The 15706-nt window shown below is 46.3% G+C and overlaps 1 protein-coding gene across 1 annotated transcript; it reads right to left on the bottom strand.

Moving 5' to 3' along the window:
- Positions 1–2527: 2527 nt before the first annotated feature.
- On the bottom strand, positions 2528–12365 carry LOC310857967 (E3 ubiquitin-protein ligase TRIM35-like; the record flags this gene model as incomplete). Its single annotated transcript, XM_083764012.1, has 4 exons — positions 2528–2772; positions 2884–4179; positions 4587–4668; positions 11958–12365. The coding sequence occupies 4 exons, from the start codon at positions 12363–12365 to the stop codon at positions 2528–2530; spliced, it is 2031 nt and encodes a 676-aa protein (XP_083620138.1).
- Positions 12366–15706: the final 3341 nt, after the last annotated feature.

Raw genomic sequence — 15706 nt, 5'->3', positions numbered from 1 at the left:
TTTGTTAATTAAATAATTATTACATTACATTATTAGTATTATTATTACATTACAGTTATTGTAAATACACACATTATGTTTCTGTGTAAAAATAAGTAATTAAATAACATAAAAAAGTTATCTAAATGGATAAATGCTATTCACTGGAGTGCATGGACTTTATAAAGTGGACACTGGACAAAAGAGGCCTCCGCGAGGCAACTATCTGGACATACCCACGTGTTCAGGGAGATGTCCTCTACCACACCCCACTCTCCGCTAAGCGGGAGAGGTGTAAGATTCACAGCAGCAGACCTTCTACTGGGGTCAATGCTCAAAAAAGTACCGTTTCCGGACCCAGAATGGACACTGGACAAAAGACGGCTCTGCGAGGCAACTATCTGGACATACCCACGCGTTCGGGGAGATGTCCTCTACCACACCCCACTCTCCGCTAAGCGGGATAGGTGTAAAAAGCACTATGGACCTGTCATTATTAATCTGAATCGGTGTTGTGTTTGTACCAAATATCTCCTTCTCTTTGCATCTCAATTGTGTGAGTAGTTCCTCTATAGCCGATTGAGTATGTTCTTCAGAGATCATGAATGCAACAGGAGTTGATGAATTAAATGAACTTACTATAATTTCATAATACAAAATCCTTTTCTCTGTTAGTTTAGTCTTAATGATCCCCCCTGTGGCATCCCATGATGCCGCACATTGTGCTGTCGCATTGTGCCACAGTTTCACTCGATTGAAATGATGACCTCTTCGGGGGTCAAACAGTTATAGGTAACTTGGTCGGTTGTTGAAATAAGACTATTTGCAAAAGGGAAATATATGTGAAATGGATCTTTCACTTTTAATTTAAATGGTAAATGGTACATTTATATAGCGCCTTTATCCAAGGCGCTTTACAGAGATTGTGCATTACATTCACCCATTCATACACCGATGGCAGCGGAAACCATGCAAGGCACCAACTAGCACATCGGGAGCAATTAGGGGTTCAGTGTCTTGCTCAAGGACACTTCGACAGTAACTCTGGGGGAGCCCGGGTTCGAACTGGCAACCTTACGGTTACCATCCAGGCACTCTACCCCTGAGCCACCGCCGCCTCTGATCATTTAATTTACAGTTGGAGTCATTTTATCGTCTACTCAGCCTTACGTGAACTGTGAACACCCCGGACCGTTTTTTAAGTTGCATTTGATATTAATTTTAGCTGCCCCGCCCCCTTGCATTGTAACTTAATTCAAACTCCATTTTAACCTTGATAATAACGTTTATTTGTATTTGTAGGCTATAGCACCTTTCATACATAAATGCAACTCAAAGTGCTTCACAGGGCAGAACATAAAAAATAGCAATAAAACACAGGCCAGCAGTTAGATTAGAAAGATAAAACAATTAATGGTAAAGAGAATACAAAATAAAAGCATAAAAACAGAGATGGATGATCTCAAAGGACACCTACGGACGGCTGCAATTTGAAACTGGCCCCCGTAAAATCTGAACCACCCCCCCCCCCCCACTGTATATGTTTATTTTCCCTTTTTACCTCCTTTATGATGATTTCCTGTTTTGACTATATAGTTGTGTATATTCGTACGTCTCTTAATGTTTTGATGAATTGAACATGGTGGACCCTCTTGTAAACAAGTGTAATGCTTTATGGGGTCGTCCACTCACAGTTAACAGTTTTTGTATTGAGTTGTATACTTGAAATGTACTGTAATTCTGCAAACTGTTAATAAATACTTCAATCAATCAATGATAGATCTTAGACTTCTTAGAGTATTGATTGGAAACATCCGTCCTTGGTTCTGGACACTGCCCTCCTAATATGTGAGGAGACCGTGCTTTTGTTTTTACAATTACTTTAATCTATTTTAATTACTTTTTAATTGACGGCTACAAACACACGTCTGACTCATTTTACACTCATCATCTTTAATTAGATCAAATACTCATCATCACATCTTCATCTTCATCATCATCATCACATAGAAACTATAGAATTCATCCTGATCCATAAATGACAAACAGTTCAATATAAATGTTATCAGTAATAATCATAATTATCAAACATGTCACCATTACACCAATAATTATAATTACAAACTGATCATTTAAACACTACACAGTGGTCTCCAATGTTAATATTGATCACAATAGATACCATAGGGATCAAATGGTTAGTGAATAAAAATATGAAAGAAAAATCACACTTGTGTGAAGTGAGAGGAGCTCTTCTCATCATACATCACATTCCCGTGCTCAACCAATCAGATCATTGCTATGACACACACACACACACACACAAAGCTGAGCATAGGAGGCGCTAGCGAGCCTCACAAATCACACCCGTGTGAAGTGAGGGGCACTCTTATAATTTTGTAACTGAATGATACATTAATTATTAAATAATAGTAATAATTATTCAATAATAATAATGAGTAATTAATGACCTGCCATAAAACGATAGCCCTCTAATCAATAACAGATCAATATATTCTGTAGGTGTTTTTATTGGTCGCCAGACGTTCTAACTGTGGTTTTCCAGGGTGACACAGATCTTCCCTGGTAACATCTTCAGAGACGGACCATCATCATCACCATTCAAAATGTATGGAAACAGTGTCTCAGTGTGTGTGAACTTGAAGGTGTGCAGGTGTGTGTTAGAATCAGGATCAGAGAAGGACAGCTGTCCTCTGTCCCAGTCCAGCTGGACTCTGATCCTCCGGGGTTTCTGATTCACTGAGAGAACAGTGCTCTGATCATCACCATCACCTTCATCATAATCACCATCACCATCACCTTCATCATAATCATCATCACCATCACCATCACCTTCATCATAATCATCATCACCATCATCATCATAATCATCATCACCATCACCTTCATCATAATCACCATCACCATAATCATCATGTCCTGGTGAGTAGACTGCTTTGTATTCATCCTCATATAACTCTATTCTCCAGCCTCCTCTCCCTGTGTCTCCCTTCCTCCTGTACGACTCCTCACACACACCTACGTCCCAGTCTGTATTTTCTCCAACCTCAACATCCCAGCTGTGAGACCCTGAGTCAAAGCCCTCAGAACCCTGGACTCCGGCCCTGCCAAACCTCTCTGTGTTGTCAGGAAGCTGCTGCTCCTCTCCTCCACATCTCACACTGGTCAGATCATCAGACAGCACGAGCCGTGGACCAGCAGTGTTGGGGTCCAGGACGACAGGAGTGTAGGAGACAATGTCCTTCATCTTGTCCCAGACTCTGAAGGTCAGGTTCTTCAGGTGTTTGGCCTGGTCTATCAGCGCTCCTCCTGAGAGCGGCGGTGGGTCCTGCAGGGTGAGCTGGACTCCCTCCATGGTGGTCTTGTAGTTCTGCAGGAAGGAGACGTGGTCGTCGGCTCTCAGCTGGTCCTCGGCAGCTTGGATTGCGTTGGAGAGGGTTTCCATTTCTCTGCTCAGAGCCTCAATCCTCTCCTTCATCTCCTGACTCTTCTGAGCCTCTTCCTCCCGCAGAGCGGCCATCCTCGCCTCCTCTTCCTCCTGTAAGAACCGGCGGAGATTCTCAAACTGTTTCTTGATCTGCGTCTCTGTGCTCCTGGCCTGAACCTTCATGTGATTTTCTGTTATGTCGTAATTTGTTTTAACTTTATCAAAGACGATCAGTTTCTCCTTTAAAGGCTCCAGTGATTCCTGAACCTTCTGTTTGCAAAGTCCAGACGCTTCGTCAACGGGTAAGAACTTGTGTCCGGCATGTTTTTTTGAGTCGCGACACACGAGACACGCCAGCTGTTGATCGTCCAGACAGAAGAGCTTGAGCTTCTCGCCGTGTGCGCTGCAGAGGACCTCCGAGCTCAGCGACGATGAGCTCCGGCCTTTCTCCTCCAAGAGCTTCTCACACAGGTTCTTCAGAACAAAGTTTGTGAGAGGATTGTCCTTGGAGGATCTCCTCTGACAAACGGGACATTCCCTCGTTGGTCTTTCCGTCCACCATTCCTGCAGGCAGTCTTTGCAGAAGCTGTGTCCACAGGTTAGCCCGACGGGACTTTTAAAGATGCCATGACACACGGGACAGCTCAGATCCTCTTCCTGACCAATGAAACGGGAAGCCATTTTGGTCTGCCGCTCCCTGACGCTCCCCGATCTGGAATGTTCTCTGAGGCTGTCGTTACACCGGAGGAATTCTACAAGACAAAACAACAACAGTAACATTATGAGTATCAATAGAAGTAGTAATAAAACACTTTAGAGGAAAAAAAGAAAAAAAAATAAGAAAGAGAAAAACACAAAACAAACAAAAACAGGGTATTACAATATGCAAGCACAATAGCAAAGAGATGGATCATTTGTTCCGTCAAATATAACTGTCATTTCCATTGGTCAGTACTACTGTAGTAGACACTTTTTCATGATTGGCTGCCTCTAGGCTGCCTCTAAGCCAATGGGAGATTTAGCCAACCAATTAAACCCATAGTTTGAACGGCGCAACGTGTCTGCAAGAGGAACGGACGGAGCGAGCGTAGCAACAGAAACTAATGCCAGGGCTGGACTGAGACAAACATTCGACCACAACCAGACTGGCCCACCGCACCACAACCAGACTGGCCCACCGCACCACAACCAGACTGGCCCACCGCACCACAACCAGACTGGCCCACCGCACCACAACCAGACTGGCCCACCGCACCACAACCAGACTCACCGCACCACAACCAGACTGGCCCACCGCACCAAAACCAGACTGGCCCACCGCACCACAACCAGACTGGCCCACCGCACCACAACCAGACTGGCCCACCGCACCACAACCAGCGCGCAGATATACTCTACCGACTTTTCGGGTTGTGGCCCATACAAATACCAGCCCTTAACACCACCACATTTACAGTACAACACAAATTTAATATTTGGCCCGGCCGCAGACCAGCCCACCAGACGATCGGCGCACCGAGCATGCCTGGTGCGTCCTGTGGCCAATCCAGGCCTGGCTAATGCTATGAGCTAACTGAAGCCACAGGAAAGCCATAACGATACAGAGTGAGTGAACCAACAGAAGCTAATGCTATGAGCTACCTGGAGCTAATGCTATGAGCTACCTGGAGCTAATGCTATGAGCTACCTGGAGCTAATGCTATGAGCTAAATGGAGCTAATGCTATGAGCTAAATGGAGCTAATGGGAAGCCATATTAAAACACAGTGAGTGAACTAACAGAAGCTAATGGAGCTAACTGGAGCCAATGCTATAAGCTAACTGGAGCTAATGCTATAGCTACCTGGAGCTAATGCTATGAGCTACCTGGAGCTAATGCTATGAGCTGCCTGGAGCTAATGCTATGAGCTAACTGGAGCTAATGCTATGAGCTACCTGGAGCTAATGCTATGAGCTAACTGGAGCTAATGCTATGAGCTAAATGGAGCTAATGCTATGAGCTAAATGGAGCTAATGGGAAGCCATATTAAAACACAGTGAGTGAACTAACAGAAGCTAATGGAGCTAACTGGAGCTAATGCTATAGCTAACTGGAGCTAATGCTATGAGCTAACTGGAGCTAATGCTATGAGCTAACTGGAGCTAAAGGGAAGCCATAACAAAACACAGTTAGTGAACCAAAAACAGAACGTCGGAATACGAACAAAAACCAGGGCTGGGAGGTTGTGACAGACAAACATAGTCTGGTAATACAAATAAAATGAAAAAAAAAGATGCAGAGTGGTTCAGGTTTTACGGGGGCCAGTTTCTAATTGCAGTCGTCCGTAGGTGCCCTTTGAGAGCGGGTCTAGGGATAATAATCTTTGTGTTCTTACCTCAGTGGAGATGGTATCAGATAACAGTCTGTCGGTCTGCCAGGTTGTCTAAATGATCCTCCGTCTATTCATTAATGGATCTATTTATTTATTGATTGATCGATATTTGTCTCTCTGATTGTTTTTCACTTCTCAGTCTCTGACGAGAGAATTTCAGTCTGAGAAAAATGCTGAGACGACTATAGAAGGAAATGGACTTTGATTAATGTCCGTCTGATAACAGGTATGACTCACACACACACACACACACACACACACACACACACACACACACACACACACACACACACACACACACACACACACACACACACACACAGCCTGTGTCAATAGACAATGACTCAAAGTTCATTTGTAGATGGCTGGTTGTACTGAAGCTCCGAGGCAGGAATAAATGTTGTTTTGTTGTGCTTTATGACTCTATGGAGACTCCACCATTACAACTGTTTCTAATACACAAGATGTGGCTCGGGGACCCCCAGGGCTCCTTGAAGGCGTTCCAGTGGGTCTCCAGCAACACGTGGTCATAAAACCTCCAATTCAGTTTAAAAACACTTTTGTGCAGAGTATGGCTGCGATCAAGCCAGCAGTGTCGTAGATACTCTCTCCCCATGCCTTCGGCCTGGTGGAGACAACTAAACATACTTTCTCCCCATGCCTTCGGCCTGGTGGAGACAACTAAACATACTCTCTCCCCATGCCTTCGGCCTGGTGGAGACAACTAAACATACTCTCTCCCCATGCCTTCAGCCTGGTGGAGACAACTAAACATACTCTCTCCCCATGCCTTTAGCCTGGTGGAGACAACTAAACATACTCTCTCCCCATGCCTTCGGCCTGGTGGAGACAACTAAACATACTCTCTCCCCATGCCTTCTGCCTGGTGGAGACAATAAAACATACTCTCTCCCCATGCCTTCGGCCTGGTGGAGACAACTAAACATACTCTCTCCCCATGCCTTCTGCCTGGTGGAGACAATAAAACATACTCTCGCCCCATGCCTTCGGCCTGGTGGAGACAACTAAACATACTCTCTCCCCATGCCTTCGGCCTGGTGGAGACAACTAAACATACTCTCTCCCCATGCCTTCAGCCTGGTGGAGACAACTAAACATACTCTCTCCCCATGCCTTTAGCCTGGTGGAGACAACTAAACATACTCTCTCCCCATGCCTTCGGCCTGGTGGAGACAACTAAACATACTCTCTCCCCATGCCTTCTGCCTGGTGGAGACAATAAAACATACTCTCTCCCCATGCCTTCGGCCTGGTGGAGACAACTAAACATACTCTCTCCCCATGCCTTCTGCCTGGTGGAGACAATAAAACGTACTCTCGCCCCATGCCTTCGGCCTGGTGGAGACAACTAAACATACTCTCTCCCCATGCCTTCTGCCTGGTGGAGACAATAAAACATACTCTCTCCCCATGCCTTCGGCCTGGTGGAGACAACTAAACATACTCTCTCCCCAAGCCTTCAGCCTGGTGGAGACAACTAAACATACTCTCTCCCCATGCCTTCGGCCTGGTGGAGACAACTAAACATACTCTCTCCCCATGCCTTTAGCCTGGTGGAGACAACTAAACATACTCTCTCCCCATGCCTTCGGCCTGGTGGAGACAACTAAACATACTCTCTCCCCATGCCTTCATGGTGGAGACAATAAAACATACTCTCTCCCCATACCTTTAGCCTGGTGGAGACAACTAAACATACTCTCTCCCCATGCCTTCGGCCTGGTGGAGACAACTAAACCTACTCTCTCCCCATGCCTTCTGCCTGGTGGAGACAATAAAACATACTCTCTCCCCATGCCTTCGGCCTGGTGGAGACAACTAAAAATACTCTCTCCCCATGCCTTCTGCCTGGTGGAGACAATAAAACATACTCTCTCCCCATGCCTTCGGCCTGGTGGAGACAACTAAACATACTCTCTCCCCATGCCTTCTGCCTGGTGGAGACAACTAAACATACTCTCTCCCCATGCCTTCAGCCTGGTGGAGACAACTAAACATACTCTATCCCCATGCCTTCAGCCTGGTGGAGACAACTAAACATACTCTCTCCCCATGCCTTCAGCCTGGTGGAGACAACTAAACATACTCTCTCCCCATGCCTTTAGCCTGGTGGAGACAACTAAACATACTCTCTCCCCATGCCTTCAGCCTGGTGGAGACAACTAAACATACTCTATCCCCATGCCTTCAGCCTGGTGGAGACAACTAAACATACTCTCTCCCCATGCCTTCAGCCTGGTGGAGACAACTAAACATACTCTCTCCCCATGCCTTTAGCCTGGTGGAGACAACTAAACATACTCTCTCCCCATGCCTTCAGCCTGGTGGAGACAACTAAACATACTCTATCCCCATGCCTTCAGCCTGGTGGAGACAACTAAACATACTCTCTCCCCATGCCTTCAGCCTGGTGGAGACAACTAAACATACTCTCTCCCCATGCCTTCAGCCTTACGTGAACTGTGAACACCCCGGACCGTTTTTTAAGTTGCATTTGATATTAATTTTAGCTGCCCCGCCCCCTTGCATTGTAACTTAATTCAAACTCCATTTTAATCTTGATAATAACGTTTATTTGTATTTGTAGGCTATAGCACCTTTCATACATAAATGCAAATCAAAGTGCTTTACAGGGCAGAACATAAAAAATAGCAATAAAACACAGGCAAGCAGTTAGAAAGATAAATCAATTAATGGTAAAGAGAATACAAAATAAAAGCATAAAAACAGATGATCTCAAAGGACACCTACGGACGGCTGCAATTTGAAACTGGCCCCCGACCCGTAAAATCTGAATCCCCCCCCCCCTCACTGTATATGTTTCTTTTCCCTTTTTACCTCCTTTATGATGATTTCCTGTTTTGACTTTATAGTTGTGTATATTCGTACGTCTCTTAATGTTTTGATGAATTGAACATGGTGGACCCTCTTGTAAACAAGTGTAATGCTTTATGGTGTCGTCCACTCACAGTTAACAGTTTTTGTATTGAGTTGTATACTTGAAATGTACTGTAATTCTGCAAACTGTTAATAAATACTTCAATCAATCAATGATAGATCTTAGACTTCTTAGAGTATTGATTGAAAACATCCGTCCTTGGTTCTGGACACTGCCCTCCTAATATGTGAGGAGACCGTGCTTTTGTTTTTACAATTACTTTAATTTATTTTAATTACTTTTTAATTGACGGCTACAAACACACGTCTGACTCACTTTACGCTCATCATCTTTAATTAGATCAAATACTCATCAACACATCTTCTTCATCATCATCATCATCACATAGAAACTATAGAATTAATCCTGATCCATAAATGTCAAACAGTTCAATATAAAACATGTTATCAGTAATAATCATAATTATCAAACATGTCACCATTACACCAATAATTATAATTACAAACTGATCATTTAAACACTACACAGTGTTCTCCAATGTTAATATTGATCACAATAGATACTATAGGGATCAAATGGTTAGTGAATAAAAATATAAACGAAAAATCATACTTGTGTGAAGTGAGAGGAGCTCTTCTCATCATACATCACATTCCCGTGCTCAACCAATCAGATCATTGCTATGACACACACACCAGTGTTGGGGAGTATTAAGCTACATGTAGCTGAGCTACGTAGCTGAGCTACATTTTGCTGTAGCTTGTGGTATTTTAGCTACATTCATATTTGTGTACCTCGTCAAGTAGCTCAGCTACCTTTTGGGTCATTTTTTGTAGCTTAGCTACTCAAGTTACAAGCTACAATTTTGGGCAATAACATGAAAGAAATATATTAATTTTGACCATTGGTTGCTGTGTTAATTCTTGTACTAGAACCCCCTTTGAAAAATCAAGGACTGTTCCTTTTTCTGATTGCTTTGAGGGCATATCAGCACTTGACAGCTGCCTCTAATTGGCCTCTGATTGGCCCTGGTATCACAGGGTGGGAGGGGTCTCCTAGAGGGGAGGAGGGGTCTCCCAGAGGGGAGCAGGGGGGGGGGGGTCTCCCAGAGGGGAGCAGGGTGGGGGGGTCTCCCAGAGGGGAGCAGGGTGGGGGGGTCTCCCAGAGGGGAGCAGGGTGGGGGGGTCTCCCAGAGGGGAGCAGGGTGAGGAGGGGTCTCCCAGAGGGGAGCAGGGTGAGGAGGGGTCTCCCAGAGGGGAGCAGGGTGGGGGGGTCTCCCAGAGGGGAGCAGGGTGGGGGGGTCTCCCAGAGGGGAGCAGGGGGAGGAGGGGTCTCCCAGAGGGGAGCAGGTTGGGGGGGTCTCCCAGAGGGGAGCAGGGGGAGGAGGGGTCTCCCAGAGGGGAGCAGGGTGGGGGGGTCTCCCAGAGGGGAGCAGGGGGAGGAGGGGTCTCCCAGAGGGGAGCAGGGTGGGGGGGTCTCCCAGAGGGGAGCAGGGGGGGGGGGTCTCCCAGAGGGGAGCAGGGTGAGGAGGGGTCTCCCAGAGGGGAGCAGGGTGAGGAGGGGTCTCCCAGAGGGGAGCAGGGTGAGGAGGGGTCTCCCAGAGGGGAGCAGGGTGGGGGGGTCTCCCAGAGGGGAGCAGGGTGGGGGGGTCTCCCAGAGGGGAGCAGGGGGAGGAGGGGTCTCCCAGAGGGGAGCAGGGTGGGGGGGTCTCCCAGAGGGGAGCAGGGGGAGGAGGGGTCTCCCAGAGGGGAGCAGGGTGGGGGGGTCTCCCAGAGGGGAGCAGGGGGAGGAGGGGTCTCCCAGAGGGGAGCAGGGTGGGGGGGTCTCCCAGAGGGGAGCAGGGGGGGGGGGGTCTCCCAGAGGGGAGCAGGGTGAGGAGGGGTCTCCCAGAGGGGAGCAGGGTGAGGAGGGGTCTCCCAGAGGGGAGCAGGGTGGGGGGGTCTCCCAGAGGGGAGCAGGGGGAGGAGGGGTCTCCCAGAGGGGAGCAGGGTGAGGAGGGGTCTCCCAGAGGGGAGCAGGGTGGGGGGGTCTCCCAGAGGGGAGCAGGGTGAGGAGGGGTCTCCCAGAGGGGAGCAGGGTGGGGGGGTCTCCCAGAGGGGAGCAGGGGGAGGAGGGGTCTCCCAGAGGGGAGCAGGGTGGGGGGGTCTCCCAGAGGGGAGCAGGGTGAGGAGGGGTCTCCCCGAGGGGAGCAGGGTGGGGGGGTCTCCCAGAGGGGAGGAGGGGTCTCCCAGAGGGGAGGAGGGGTCTCCCGCATGTACATTCTCAATTTAACGCTGAAAAATAAAAAGTAGCTGAGCTACTTTGAGCTACTTTTTCCATGTAGCTGTAGCTTTACAAGCTACATCTCTCCAGGGGTAGCTATGTAGCTTGATCAAGCTACTGCCATGGTGAGCTACTTGTAGCTTTACAAGCTACGCTTTCAAAGTAACTTGCCCAACACTGACACACACACACACACACACACACACACACACACACACACACACACACACAAAGCTGAGCATAGGAGGCGCTAGCGAGCCTCACAAATCACACCCGTGTGAAGTGAGGGGCACTCTTATAATTTTGTAACTGAATGATACATTAATTATTAAATAATAGTAATAATTATTCAATAATAATAATGAGTAATTAATGACCTGCCATAAAACGATAGCCCTCTAATCAATATATTCTGTAGGTGTTTTTATTGGACGCCAGACGTTCTAACTGTGGTTTTCCAGAGTGACACAGATCTTCCCTGGTAACATCTTCAGAGACGGACCATCATCTTCACCATTCAAAATGTATGGAAACAGTGTCTCAGTGAAGGTGTGTGTGAAGGTGTGCAGGTGTGTGTTAGAATCAGGATCAGAGAAGGACAGCTGTCCTCTGTCCCAGTCCAGCTGGACTCTGATCCTCCGGGGTTTCTGATTCACTGAGAGAACAGTGCTCTGATCATCACCATCACCTTCATCATAATCACCATCACCTTCATCATAATCATCATCACCATCACCATCACCTTCATCATAATCATCATCACCATCATCATCATAATCATCATCACCATCACCTTCATCATAATCACCATCACCTTCATCATAATCACCATCACCATAATCATCATGTCCTGGTGAGTAGACTGCTTTGTATTCATCCTCATATAACTCTATTCTCCAGCCTCCTCTCCCTGTGTCTCCCTTCCTCCTGTACGACTCCTCACACACACCTACGTCCCAGTTTGTATTGTCTCCAACCTCAACATCCCAGCTGTGAGACCCTGAGTCAAAGCCCTCAGAACCCTGGACTCTGGACCCGCCCAACCACTGAAACCTCTCTGGGTTGTCAGGAAGCTGCTGTATGTCTTCTTCACATCTCACACTGGTCAGATCATCAGACAGCACAAGCCGTGGATCAGCAGTGTTGGGGTCCAGGACGACAGGAGTGTAGGAGACAATGTCCTTCATCTTGTCCCAGACTCTGAAGGTCAGGTTCTTCAGGTGTTTGGCCTGGTCTATCAGCGCTCCTCCTGAGAGCGGCGGTGGGTCCTGCAGGGTGAGCTGGACTCCCTCCATGGTGGTCTTGTAGTTCTGCAGGAAGGAGACGTGGTCGTCGGCTCTCAGCTGGTCCTTGGCAGCTTGGATTGCGTTGGAGAGGGTTTCCATTTCTCTGCTCAGAGCCTCAATCCTCTCCTTCATCTCCTGACTCTTCTGAGCCTCTTCCTCCCGCAGAGCACGCCAGCTGTTGGTCGTCCAGACAGAAGAGCTTGAGCTTCTCGCCGTGTGCGCTACAGAGGACCTCAGAGCTCAGCGACGACGAGCTCCGGCCTTTCCCCTCCAAGAGCTTCTCACACAGGTTCTTCAGAACAAAGTTTGTGAGAGGATTGTCCTTGGAGGATCTCCTCTGACAAACGGGACATTCCCTCGTTGGTCTTTCCGTCCACCATTCCTGCAGGCAGTCTTTGCAGAAGCTGTGTCCACAGGACAGCACGACGGGACGTTTAAAGATGTCATGACACACGGGACAGCTCAGATCCCCTTCCTGACCAGTCAAACGGGAAGCCATTTTGGTCTGCCGCTCCCTGACGCTCCGCGATCTGGAATGTTCTCTGAGGCTGTCGTTACTCCGGAGGAATTCTACAAGACAAAACAACAACAGTAACATTATGAGTATCAATAGTAGTAGTAATAAAACACTTTGGAGGAAAAATAAAATAAAAAATAAAGAAAGAGAAAAACACAAAACACAAAAACAGGGTATTACAATATGCAAGCACAATAGCAGAGAGATGGATCATTTGTTCCGTCAAATTCTGCCTCGTCGTCCCACGCAATTCTAGCCCTAAAGGTAAAATCCACCCGCCGCTGAAACAATTTAATTATTTACCGTTGATCATTAATGGATCATGCTGAGATGCTGAAACAAGATGCTGAAACAATGTAATGTGTTCGTTGTGAACTGAAAGCGCACCACTGTGTTTATTAGAAAACTGTAAATAAAGTAGGCTGTTTTCCTCCCAGAATTTTCCCCAGTGAGGGGTGGGAGAGGCTGGACAGCAGACGGCTGGACTTTGAATTTCTCTAACTATAAACTTTCATGACAGCAGACAGCCTAAGTACAATTTATGAAAAGCTACTACATTGAAGTCTGTTCACAGAAGTTGTTGTAGGCTATGTGGGGATTATCTGACGAGGTACCATTTGAGGGGGCAAAACCTTACATATACTAAATAATACTAAATTGTTTATAGGGTCAATATAAGTAATATAATATAGCCTTTCCACAGGAGTATCTTTTTATATTTTTCCAAAAAGAATACAAACAGCCAATAGCATATTACAAAGTCAACCCCCTCACTGTTGACAATTCCGGGAGGCAAAACGGGCAAGCACCGGGGCGAGTCTTCCGGTATTCGATGTTGCGGGGTGGGTGGGCACCTTAGAATATATACTCTAAGGTGGAAACACTTTCCTCGTACGTTGAATGGTACGTCAATAAGCGACCGCCACAATTTAATGCTTTACTGTTGCTTTAATGTTGAAACAAGATGCTGAAACAATTTAATGTGTCCGTTGTGAACTGAAACACTGTGTTCATTAGCAAACTGTAAATAAAGTACCACCCACCGCTGGGGGGGGGGTGGGGGGGGGGGGCTACGGAGCACACACTGACATTATAAGAACCTTACGCCCTTCAATGTGGCCCATATACAAATACTTGAAATACCAGCCCTTAAAACCACCACATTTAAAGTACAACACAAAGTTAATATTTGGCCCGGCCCCAGAAATAGTTTCTAATCAGTCGTCCGTAGTAGCCGCAATTTGCAACTCTAGATTTTTTTACAATCTGTTGAATCTAGATTCAACAGATTGTAAAAAAATCTAGAGTTGCAAATTGCGGCTAGTTTTGGGTCTGAGAGGCTAAACCTCATCAAATGGTCCGTGGCTAAAATTCAGAATAAATAGTGGGCACTGGTATCAAAATGGTTGAAAAGCACTGGACTAGACTAATGGATGCACTCACTGATATCGTTGTGCGATGCTCTTCGCTCACTTACAGTATGCCATGCTTTATACTTCGAGCTACGACGAGGTGAAGCAGATTGTCGCTGTCTTACTTTTTGAGTGGTGCAACCACTCCAAGGAACAGCAATGTCCGTGTTAATGTGACTATGTGACTGTGTGTGGCTATGTGACTGAGTAGCAGTAGTGGCGCTGTTGTACCAGAAACAGAGAGAGAGATAGTGCTGCACTGTTGCCTGCTAATGAGAGAGAGAGAGAGAGGGGTTTGAAGTTACAGTGGGTTTATATAGGAAGAGGACAGGGCAGCTAAAATTAATATCAAATATTTAAAGACTAAATCAAGCAACTTAAAAACTATCTGGGGTGCTCACAAAAGCCTGAGTAGATGATGAAATGACCAAAAACATTTTTGAAAGTGAAATAGGCCTTTAAATAGTTCTATATTACCACAGTAATCTCTGATAAACGGGACAGACTCTCAATGATCCGAATACAGAACTTTATATTTTATTTGTATTTATTTTTAACCCAAACACGTCACTTATGTTTGAATATCTTAGATGATTTTGTTGTTCATATTATCTGCTAGGTGGGACGGCCGGTGGGAACACTTCCTAACCATCTGTCCTTTGTACCAAGACATCAGAGACACATACTTCCCACAGATTACAACCACACACGGAGATTTTGAAAACATGACCAATGACAAAAAACTCCCATATCTGCTGGGCGAAGTACAACAATGTGCAAACACAGCAGCAAGATTTGTGAGTTGCTGTGATAGGAGAAGGATATCAAATGGAACACAACCACGTAAAGACTAATCATTGTGTATATTCCTGCACTATACCTGCATCGAGTGATCTTGGTACATAGAAGTTGATCTATTGAAGATTCTGACAAAGTACATAATTTTTGTTTTGATTGTATTGCTGTATTGTTGTATTGTTCTTTCTGCTTTGGCAATGTAAACGTATGTTTTCTCATGCCAATAAAGCCCTTTGAATTGAATTGAATTGAATTGGGAAGGCTGGAGAGTGTTTTTGCTCCTGTCTGTCCGTGAGTGTCCTTCCGTCTGTGTGTCTGTGAGTTGCTGATCTGAGCCATCTGAGATAATATAATCGCTGTGGGAATGAATTTGATGAAGTTGCCGTCTCTGTCCACCTTACTCTCAGTGCCTCCTAAATATATTGGTTAATTTCTGCTCGGTTTCCCCTTTTTAAGTCTTCGCACACTGCTGGCAGTGTTGTGCTTTTTCCTGACCGGGCACAAAAGAAACTCGCCATTTTTATTGGCCTCCTGACCCAGGTCAGGCCGAATCCAGGCAATAGTCCAGACCCCTTTTATCATCCAAAGTCTGTGTAGTTCGTGAGAGAGAGGGAGAAAAAAGCCCCCATGCGTCTGCTCAACTTGACTTCGATTCTGCACAGCGGTTCTTTAGAGGGGCAGGGAAGCATGAACAAGGCCCTTCTTTTGGATGC

Source organism: Protomyctophum parallelum, assembly GCF_964188405.1.
Source record: "Protomyctophum parallelum genome assembly, chromosome: 4".
Classification (NCBI taxonomy): Eukaryota; Metazoa; Chordata; class Actinopteri; order Myctophiformes; family Myctophidae; genus Protomyctophum; species Protomyctophum parallelum.
The sequence above is the reverse complement of the archived record's forward strand: the minus strand, read 5'-3'. Positions and strand labels throughout refer to the sequence as shown.